Here is an 11,324-nt window from a genome sequence, read left to right on the forward strand (position 1 = left end):
ATCTGCCATGCTGCGAGACAGGAAGCCTTGTCCGAGGCAGAATGGCTTTGTCCATCAGAATGGCCCATCTGCATGCGAGACAGGAAGCCTTGTCCGAGGCAGAATGGCCCATCTGCCATGCTGCGAGACAGGAAGCCTTGTCCGAGGCAGAATGGCCCATCTGCCATGCTGCGAGACAGGAAGCCTTGTCCGAGGCAGAATGGCCCATCTGCCATGCTGCGAGACAGGAAGCCTTGTCCGAGGCAGAATGGCCCATCTGCCATGCTGCGAGACAGGAAGCCTTGTCCAAGGCAGAATGGCCCATCTGCCATGCTGCGAGACAGGAAGCCTTGTCTGAGGCAGAATGGCCCATCTGCCATGCTGCGAGACAGGAAGCCTTGTCCAAGGCAGAATGGCCCATCTGCCATGCTGCGAGACAGGAAGCCTTGTCTGAGGCAGAATGGCCCATCTGCCATGCTGCGAGACAGGAAGCCTTGTCTGAGGCAGAATGGCCCATCTGCCATGCTGTGAGACAGGAAGGCAGAATGGCCCATAGGGAAGGATTTCCCATCTGCCATGCTGAGACAGGAGTCTGGAGTATTATTGGATGTAGGTCATTAATGTGCAGCACCATATGAACTCTGCAGGTGAACAGTCTAAAGAGCAGACAGTAGATCAGCTGACTCACAGTCAACCAGTCTGTCCATACCTTCTATTGGCTGATATGCTTACTGAAATTTGATAGGTTTGTTTTTCCCCTATCGACAGTGACGAGAACCTTATCGCGATGACGTGGCACGACACGATTTTCTGTTTGCACAGACGGACCACTTAAAAGTCAAATCAATGGTGAAAATAGTTATCTTACCCACTCAGAGATCCTAGATTATTAACAAATTGACAGGAGTTTTATTCTGAAGTGGACTATCCCTTTACTGAGCAGCACGGTGTGAACTCTGCAGGTAAACAGCCTGAAGCGGAAAGAAGTGGACTCACAGTCCCAGGTGGGTGAGGGGTACCCCACCATCCACTTCAGAATAAAACACCTGTCAATTTGTTAATAATCTAGGATCTCTGAGTGGGTAAGATAACTATTTTCACCATTGATTTGACTTTTAAGTGGTCCGTCTGTGCAAACAGAAAATCGTGTCGTGCCACGTCATCGCGATAAGGTGGACTCACAGTCCCAGGTGGGTGAGGGGTATCCTGCGTCGGGTCCCGTGACTCCTCTGCTGCACCTCTCTCAACCAGACATCAGGCTCCAGAGTCTGGGTGCGGGCTCTCGACACATCCCCCTCTCCACGGGGGACGAAGCGACCATGGGCACCTGGCAGACAGAAGAGTCCCACTTCAAATAAACAACCACAGATAAAGGCTTTATAGAGCATTCATTACGGTGTTATAGAGCATTCATAAAGTCTTGGTAGAGCATTCATTACGGTGTTATAGAGCATTCATAAAGTCTTGGTAGAGCATTCATTACGGTGTTATAGAGCATTCATAAAGTCTTGGTAGAGCATTCATTACGGTGTTATAGAGCATTCATAAAGTCTTTATAGAGCATTCATTACAATGTTATAGAGCATTCATTACAGTGTTATAGAGCATTCATAAAGTCTTTATAGAGCATTCATAAAGCCTTTATAGAGCATTCATAAAGTCTTTATAGAGCATTCATAAAGGTGTTATAGAGCATTCATAACGTCTTTATAGAGCATCCATAAAGGTGTTATAGAGCATTCATTACAGTGTTTATAGAGCATTCATAGTCTTTATAGAGCATTCATTACAGTGTTTATAGAGCATTCATAAAGTCTTTATAGAGCATTCATAAAGGTGTTATAGAGCATTCATTCAGGTGTTATAGAGCATTCATAAAGGTGTTATAGAGCATTCATAAAGGTGTTATAGAGCATTCATAAAGGTGTTATAGAGCATTCATAAAGGTGTTATAGAGCATTCATAAAGCACTATTAACTCACCTGGGCCCACTCCAAGGTACTGACTGGCCTTCCAGTAGCTCATATTGTGTTGGCTGATGGCACCCTTCAAAACAGACAGAAAATACACAAGGTATATGTGTTGACTGTAGCAGGTAATATTCATATTCAATAGATATGACAACCAATACAGCACAGAGAATAGCCTGGTGTTTCTACAGCAGGGTTTTCTACTAAATGTATTTCTACTACAGGGTTTTCTACTAAATGTATTTCTACTGCAGGGTTTTCTACTCAATGTATTTCTACTGCAGGGTTTTCTACTCAATGTATTTCTACAGCAGGGGTTTCTACTCAATGTATTTCTACAGCAGGGTTTTCTACTCAATGTATTTCTACAGCAGGGTTTTCTACTCAATGTATTTCTACAGCAGGGTTTTCTACTCAATGTATTTCTACAGCAGGGTTTTCTACTCAATGTATTTCTACAGCAGGGTTTTCTACTCAATGTATTTCTACAGCAGGGTTTTCTACTCAATGTATTTTTACTGCAGGGGTTTCTACTCAATGTATTTCTACTATAGCACAGTGGTCGGACAGACACAAGGACACACACCCACACACAGAGAAAGAGAGTAGAACTTACATTTCTGGCAAAGTTGGACACCTCATACTGCAGATAGCCTCTCTTCTGAAGAATCCTCCTGGCAGAGTCATACATGACAGCTGTGATGTCATCACTGGGCACGCTCAGTTGGCCTTTCTGGACCTGTCTGAAGAGCTGTGTGCCTGCAGTTGACATGTTAACATTGGAGTCATTTAGCAGCAGAATCTCTGATCCAGAGTGACTTACAGTCAGGTAATATATTCATTTGGAGACCTATTACCTGTCAATCACTACAGCTACTAATTCAACTACAGTAAGTCAAAACAACCACATATCACAGTCACTGCAACTAAAACCTTCAAAATGTCTGTCAATTCAGTCTGCTGGGGGTGGTGTAGTGGTGGTGTTCCTGCTACTGTCTCTCCTCTCGTCCTCTCCTCCATCTCATCTGTACCTGTCAATTCAGTCTGCTTGGGGTGTAGTGGTGGTGTTCCTGCTACTGTCTCTCCTCTCGTCCTCTCCTCCATCTCATCTGTACCTGTCAATTCAGTCTGCTTGGGGTGTAGTGGTGGTGTTCCTGCTACTGTCTCTCCTGTAGTCCTCTCCCCCATCTCATCTGTACCTGTCAATTCAGTCTGCTTGGGGTGGTGTAGTGGTGGTGTTCCTGCTACTGTCTCTCCTCTCGTCCTCTCCTCCATCTCCTCTGTACCTGTCAATTCAGTCTGCTGGGGGTGGTGTAGTGGTGGTGTTCCTGCTACTGTTTCTCCTGTAGTCCTCTCCTCCATCTCCTCTGTACCTGTCAATTCAGTCTGCTGGGGGTGGTGTAGTGGTGGTGTTCCTGCTACTGTCTCTCCTCTCGTCCTCTCCTCCATCTCATCTGTACCTGTCAATTCAGTCTGCTTGGGGTGTAGTGGTGGTGTTCCTGCTACTGTCTCTCCTCTCGTCCTCTCCTCCATCTCATCTGTACCTGTCAATTCAGTCTGCTTGGGGTGTAGTGGTGGTGTTCCTGCTACTGTCTCTCCTGTAGTCCTCTCCCCCATCTCATCTGTACCTGTCAATTCAGTCTGCTTGGGGTGGTGTAGTGGTGGTGTTCCTGCTACTGTCTCTCCTCTCGTCCTCTCCTCCATCTCCTCTGTACCTGTCAATTCAGTCTGCTGGGGGTGGTGTAGTGGTGGTGTTCCTGCTACTGTTTCTCCTGTAGTCCTCTCCTCCATCTCCTCTGTACCTGTCAATTCAGTCTGCTGGGGGTGGTGTAGTGGTGGTGTTCCTGCTACTGTTTCTCCTGTAGTCCTCTCCTCCATCTCCTCTGTACCTGTCAATTCAGTCTGCTGGGGGTGGTGTAGTGGTGGTGTTCCTGCTACTGTCTCTCCTCTCGTCCTCTCCTCCATCTCATCTGTACCTGTCAATTCAGTCTGCTTGGGGTGTAGTGGTGGTGTTCCTGCTACTGTCTCTCCTGTAGTCCTCTCCTCCATCTCCTCTGTACCTGTCAATTCAGTCTGCTTGGGGTGGTGTAGTGGTGGTGTTCCTGCTACTGTCTCTCCTCTCGTCCTCTCCTCCATCTCCTCTGTACCTGTCAATTCAGTCTGCTTGGGGTGGTGTAGTGGTGGTGTTCCTGCTACTGTCTCTCCTGTAGTCCTCTCCTCCATCTCATCTGTACCTGTCAATTCAGTCTGCTGGGGGTGGTGTAGTGGTGGTGTTCCTGCTACTGTCTCTCCTGTAGTCCTCTCCCCCATCTCATCTGTACCTGTCAATTCAGTCTGCTTGGGGTGTAGTGGTGTTCCTGCTACTGTCTCTCCTGTAGTCCTCTCCTCCATCTCATCTGTACCTGTCAATTCAGTCTGCTGGGGGTGGTGTAGTGGTGGTGTTCCTGCTACTGTCTCTCCTGTAGTCCTCTCCCCCATCTCATCTGTACCTGTCAATTCAGTCTGCTTGGGGTGGTGTAGTGGTGGTGTTCCTGCTACTGTCTCTCCTGTAGTCCTCTCCCCCATCTCATCTGTACCTGTCCCAACGTCTAAATAACGCGCACAAAAACTATCAGTGTTAGGAAGAAAAGACATGCCTCTCTCCAGGGTCAGCTGGTACAGGGAGACGTGGTCATCACACACCGACAGCAGCTCATCCAACTCCAACTCCCAGGATGCAACGCTCTGACCAGGGCGTCCGAACATGACGTCGACCGACACCCTCCCCGGGCAGAGCCTCCGAGCCTCCGCTACGGTCTGCAAAGCATGCTGGGTGTTATGGTCTCTCCCCAGAACCTTCAGGTCGTCGTCCCGGAGAGACTGTTTGAAAAGAAGCAGACATATGAGACATGTTAGTGTCTCCTCCAGCTCCCCGACCTGCTCCCTGACCTGCTCCCCAACCAGCCCCCTGACCAGCCCCCGACCAGCTCCCCGACCAGCCCCCGACCTGCTCCCCAACCAGCCCCGACCTGCTCCCCAACCAGCCCCGACCTGCTCCCCAACCAGCCCGACCAGCCCCCGACCTGCTCCCCAACCAGCCCCCCGACCTGCTCCCCAAAGAGCCCCCCGACCTGCTCCCCAATCTGCTCCCCAACCATCCCCCTGACCTGCTCCCCAACCAGCCCCTGACCTGCTCCCCAACCATCCCCCCTGACCTGCTCCCCAACCAGCCCCCGACCTGCTCCCCAACCATCCCCTGACCTGCTCCCCAACCAGCCCCGACCTGCTCCCCAACCATCCCCCGACCTGCTCCCCAATCTGCTCCCCAACCATCCCCTGACCTGCTCCCCAACCAGCCCCCTGACCTGCTCCCCAACCATCCCCCTGACCTGCTCCCCAACCAGCCCCCCGACCTGCTCCCGACCAGCTCCCTGACCTGCTCCCCAACCAGCCCCCTGACCTGCTCCCTGACCAGCTCCACATAGGAAAAGGACAATTGATTCTCAGACCAAAGCTTGTGATCAGTGACTGCCTGTTCAGAACAAAGCTAGTGATCAGTGACTGCCTGTTCAGAACAAAGCTAGTGATCAGTGACTGACTGTTCAGAACAGAGCTAGTGATCAGTGACTGCCTGTTCAGAACAAAGCTAGTGATCAGTGACCGCCTGTTCAGAACAAAGCTAGTGATCAGTGACTGACTGTTCAGAACAGAGCTAGTGATCAGTGACTGCCTGTTCAGAACAAAGCTAGTGATCAGTGACCGCCTGTTCAGAACAAAGCTAGTGATCAGTGACTGCCTGTTCAGAACAAAGCTAGTGATCAGTGACTGCCTGTTCAGAACAAAGCTAGTGATCAGTGACTGCCTGTTCAGAACAAAGCTAGTGATCAGTGACTGCCTGTTCAGAACAGAGCTAGTGATCAGTGACTGACTGTTCTGAACAAAGCTAGTGATCAGTGACTGCCTGTTCTGAACAAAGCTAGTGATCAGTGACCGCCTGTTCAGAACAAAGCTAGTGATCAGTGACCGCCTGTTCAGAACAAAGCTAGTGATCAGTGACCGCCTGTTCAGAACAAAGCTAGTGATCAGTGACTGACTGTTCTGAACAGAGCTAGTGATCAGTGACTGCCTGTGTTGCATCACACTCTTATCCTCCAGGGAGTCCTTCTCTCCTTCCTCCCTTTCCACCAGTAATAATGTTTTCTGTTGTTTCAGTTTCCGTAGCAGAAAATGTTTTAAGGGAAAGGGTTGCTAGTCTCCACCTAACCGTTCCCATTACTCTTATAGCCCAGGAGGATGAACAGTAGTAGGACGTACTTCTACTGAGAACGCTTTCTGGAAATCTACTATGTGCAACTGACTGAACACCAGCCTTAATCTCACCTGCACCCCGATGGAAAAACGGTTGATGCCAGCATGGAGGAAGTCCTCCAACTTAGAGCTTCCTACGGGGGTGGGGTTGACCTCCAGAGTGACCTCCGCCTCCTCTGATAGTCCAGCATGCCTGGCAACCGTCTCTAGGACTGCAGCAATAGTGGAGGGGCGGGCCAGGCTGGGAGTCCCGCCTCCAAAAAACACAGAGGTGATCCTGAAGATGAGAGAGAGAGAGAGAGAGAGGGAGAGAGGGAGACATGGAGAGAGAGGGAGAGAGAGAGAGAGGGAGAGAGAGACAGAGAGAGAGAAAGAAAGAGACAGAGAGAGAGAGACAGACAGAGAGACAGAGAGAGAGAGAGACACAGAGAGAGAGACAGAGAGAGAGACAGAGCGAGAGAGACAGAGCGAGATACAGAGGGAGAGAGAGAGGGAGAGAGAGAGACCGAGAGGGAGACATGGAGAGAGAGAGAGAGAGAGAGAGAGAGAGAGAGAGAGAGAGAGAGAGAGAGAGAGAGAGAGAGAGAGAGAGAGAGACATGGAGAGAGAGACATGGAGAGAGAGAGACATGGAGAGAGAGACATGGAGAGAGAGAGAGAGAGAGAGAGAGAGAGAGAGAGAGAGAGAGAGAGAGACAGACAGACAGACAGACAGACAGACAGAGTTAGAGAGTGAGACATGGAGAGAGAGAGAGAGAGAGAGAGAGAGAGAGAGAGACAGAGTGAGAGAGAGAGAGCAAGAGAGAGGGGGAGACAGAGAGAGAGACAGACAGAGAGGGAGACATTGAGAGAGAGAGATGGAGAGAGAGAGAGAGAGAGAGAGAGAGAGAGAGAGAGAGAGAGAGAGAGAGAGAGAGAGAGAGAGAGAGAGAGACAGACAGACAGACAGACAGACAGAGTTAGAGAGTGAGACATGGAGAGAGAGTGAGACATGGAGAGAGAGAGAGAGACAGAGTGAGAGAGAGAGAGCAAGAGAGAGGGGGAGACAGAGAGAGAGACAGACAGAGAGGGAGACATGGAGAGAGAGAGAGAGAGACATGGAGAGAGAGAGAGAGAGACAGAGATTGAGACATGGAGAGGCATTAAAAAAGAAAGAAGAAAAATGCTCAGACTATTGTGTTTGGAATTGAACTCCAGGAGGTGGAGGAGCAGTCTGAAAATGTTCCCTCCATAGTCAGCCTCAGGCACTCTGGAAATAGTGCACTGTTTAGGGAATAGTGTGCCATTTCAGATGTTCCCATGGAGACACTAAAGCTAAAGGCGATGCCCCACAGAGGAGGGTTGAATTTAGATGGTAAACCTACCGGGACACCTGGCTGAGCTTTAGTAAGGTCTCCGTCTCCCTCTGGAGACACTCCAACATGACATCCTGGTTGTCAGAGCGAGGAATGTACTTGTTGAAGTTACAGTAGGAGCATCTCTTCAGACAGTAAGGCCACTGTGAACAGGAGAGGATCAGGGTTAGTATCAGGGTTGTACTTGTTGAAGTTACAGTAGGAGCATCTCTTCAGACAGTAAGGCCACTGTGAACAGGAGAGGATCAGGGTTAGTATCAGGGTTGTACTTGTTGTTACAGTAGGAGCATCTCTTCAGGCAGTTAGGCCACTGTGAACAGGAGAGGATCAGGGTTAGTATCAGGGTTGTACTTGTTGTTACAGTAGGAGCATCTCTTCAGACAGTAAGACCACTGTTAACAGGAGAGGATCAGGGTTAGTATCAGGGTTGTACTTGTTGTTACAGTAGGAGCATCTCTTCAGGCAGTTAGGCCACTGTGAACAGGAGAGGATCAGGGTTAGTATCAGGGTTGTACTTGTTGAAGTTACAGTAGGAGCATCTCTTCAGGCAGTAAGGCCACTGTGAACAGGAGAGGATCAGGGTTAGTATCAGGGTTGTACTTGTTGAAGTTACAGTAGGAGCATCTCTTCAGGCAGTAAGGCCACTGTGAACAGGAGAGGATCAGGGTTAGTATCAGGGTTGTACTTGTTGAAGTTACAGTAGGAGCATCTCTTCAGGCAGTAAGGCCACTGTGAACAGGAGAGGATCAGGGTTAGTATCAGGGTTGTACTTGTTGAAGTTACAGTAGGAGCATCTCTTCAGACAGTAAGACCACTGTGAACAGGAGAGGATCAGGGTTAGTGTCAGGGTTGTACTTATTTACAACGACGGCCTACACCGGCCAAACCCAGACGACGCTGGGCCAGTTGTGCACCGCCCTATGGGACTCCCAATCACGGCCGGTTGTGATACAGCCTGGAATCCATTACAGCCATAATAATGAGCCCATCCTCCTATAGCACCTCCCACCAGCCTCATCTGCAGTAGGCACATCCCCTCAGACAGTATGGGCACTGTGTGTGTGTGTGTGTGTGTGTGTGTGTGTGTGTGTGTGTGTGTGTGTGTGTGTGTGTGTGTGTGTGTGTGTGTGTGTGTGTGTGTGTGTGTGTGTGTGTGTGTGTGTGTGTGTGTGTGACAGACAAAGTGTTAGTTGAAATCGGATCTCATTCATTCATTCATTCATTGCCTTTCGCGAGAAGGATAGATAGCAGAAAGAGGGAGGCAGAATGGAAGAAAGAGATAAACTGATTGAATATATAACGTTAGTGGTCTACTAATACTCACGTGAACATAGAGTGAAGCCTCCGTTGAGAACGGCGGAGAGGAGAAACCGGCTAACGTGGAAACTGCACCACTCACTTCACTGCTGAAACACCGACCCACGCAGACCGCAGGACCGCGGACAGCTGTTAAAAGTGTTCTCAGCATACTGTCACTCAATATGTGAGCGAATGTCAGACAGTCATTTCAAGTTGTTGCACTACTGTACAGTAACGTTACCTCGTGCGTTTGAACTGTAGCACCAACCACGCGCAAGTCCGGTTATTTTAGTAACAATGTAACACCATGTCGATGTAGTGATCCGTGATTTACCACGGGCATAATCATGACATGACACAATGTAGATAAACCGTTACTGTCCATAGACCGTGCAATAGCACGCGATCAACTTCATACCGCGGCACACATCTCGAAACAGGAAGACAACAAACCGATTTCCGTTGTGTAATACCTGCTACAACCAGACGGTGGTGCTGTTTCGTTTGATGTAAATGTGTCACCTTGCTGTACAGGCAGAATGTTTGGTCTGGCTGATAGGCCAGACCATGAATTTTTCCTAGGGCCAGGAGTTGTTCCTGGTAAACTAAAGTGGTCGGGACAGTCAGGCCGTGGGGCGGCAGCGTAGCCTAGTGGTTAGAGCGTTGGACTAGTAAACGGAAAGTTGCAAGTTCAACCCCCTGAGCTGACAAGGTAAAAATCTGTCGTTCTGCTCCTGAACAGGCAGTTAACCCACTGTTCCCAGGCCGTCATTGAAAATAAGAATTTGTTCTTAACTGACTTGCCTAGTTAAATAAAGGTAAATAAACAAGGGTCTCTTTATATAGAGACATGTGACCACTGAGCACCATATACAGCAGACTAATCTCATCTCTAACCACACTGTGGAGATATCAGATGTCTACAGGCAACAGGTTTGAAATGTAAGAGAAATAGAGCCGTAGCAGGAGTTGGACTATCTAGACGATGTGGACGTGTTCACATGGACCAGACATCATGTTTGGAATCTAAGACGACAAGACGCCATTTTATTATGTATGTTATTTCACCTTTTTATAACCAGGTAGGCCAGTTGAGAACAAGTTCTCATTTACAACTGTGGCCAAGATAAAGTAAAGCAGTGCGACACAAACAACAACACAGAGTTGCACATGGAATAAACAAGTCAATAACACAATAGAAAAGTCTATATACAGTGTGTGCAAATAAGGTAAGATTAGGGAGGTAAGGCAATAAATAGGCCGTAGTGGCTAAATAATTACAATTTAGCAATTAACACTGGAGTGATAGATGTGCAGAAGATGAATGTGCAAGTAGAGATACTGGGGTGCAAAGGAGAGAAAATATATAAATAACAATATGGGGATGAGGTAGTTGGATGGGCTAATTACAGATGGGCAATGTACAGGTGCAATGATCTGTAAGCTGCTCTGACAGCTGATGCTTAAAGTTAGTGAGGGAGATATGAGTCTCCAGCTTCAGTGATTTTTGCAATTTGTTCCAATCATTGGCAGCAGAGAACTGGAAGGAAAGGCGGCCAAAGGAGGAATTGGCTTTGGAGGAGACCAGTGAAGTATACCTGCTGGAACGCGTGCTCTGTTTGGGTGTTGCTATGGTGACCAGTGAAACATACCTGCTGGAGCGCGTGCTACGTGTGGGTGCTGCTATGGTGAGCAGTGAGCTGAGATAAGGCGGTCCTTTACCTAGCAAAGACTTATAGATGACCTGGAGCCAGTGGGTTTGGCGACGAATATGTAGTGAGGATCAGCCAACGAGAGCGTACAGGTCGCAATGGTGGGTAGTATATGGGGCTTTGGTGACACAACGGATGGCCCTGTGATAGACTGCATCCAATTAGCTGAGTAGAGTGTTGGAGGCTATTTTGTAAATGACATCGCCGAAGTCAAGGATCGGTAGGATGGTCAGTTTTACGAGGGTATGTTTGGCAGCATGAGTGAAGGAGGCTTTGTTGCGAAATAGGAATCCGATTGTAGATTTAACTTTGGAGACTAATGGAAATGGAAACAACTATTTCTATGGAAACAAAGGGAAACATCTATATCTATGGAAACATCTATTTCTATGGAAACAACTATTTCTATGGAACCAAGGGAAACATCTAAATCTATGGAAACAAAGGGAAACATCTATTTCTATGGAAACATCTATTTCTATGGAAACATCTATTTCTATGGAAACATCTATTTCTATGGAAACAAAGGGAAACATCTATTTCTATGGAAACATCTATTTCTATGGAAACATCTATTTCTATGGAAACAAAGGGAAACATCTATTTCTATGGAAACAACTATTTCTATGGAAACATCTATATCTATGGAAACAAAGGGAAACATCTATATCTATGGAAACAAATGGAAACTGTCATGTTTTGTCTTATTTTGTCTTGTCATTT

The 11,324-nt window shown here is 48.0% G+C and overlaps 1 protein-coding gene across 1 annotated transcript; it reads right to left on the reverse strand.

Moving 5' to 3' along the window:
- Positions 1-1,102: 1,102 nt before the first annotated feature.
- Positions 1,103-9,345, reverse strand: LOC124030266 (radical S-adenosyl methionine domain-containing protein 1, mitochondrial-like). Its single transcript, XM_046341682.1, has 7 exons — positions 8,915-9,345; positions 7,600-7,733; positions 6,309-6,513; positions 4,586-4,808; positions 2,566-2,708; positions 1,962-2,025; positions 1,103-1,306 (listed from the first exon to the last, which is right to left on the reverse strand). Exons 1-7 carry the CDS (start codon positions 9,056-9,058, stop codon positions 1,158-1,160), a joined length of 1,062 nt encoding a protein of 353 aa, XP_046197638.1. The 5' UTR covers positions 9,059-9,345; the 3' UTR covers positions 1,103-1,157.
- Between the last annotated feature and the right edge of the window lie 1,979 nt (positions 9,346-11,324).

This window comes from Oncorhynchus gorbuscha, unplaced genomic scaffold (genome assembly GCF_021184085.1).
Source record: "Oncorhynchus gorbuscha isolate QuinsamMale2020 ecotype Even-year unplaced genomic scaffold, OgorEven_v1.0 Un_scaffold_10304, whole genome shotgun sequence".
In the NCBI taxonomy this organism is placed as follows: Eukaryota; Metazoa; Chordata; class Actinopteri; order Salmoniformes; family Salmonidae; genus Oncorhynchus; species Oncorhynchus gorbuscha.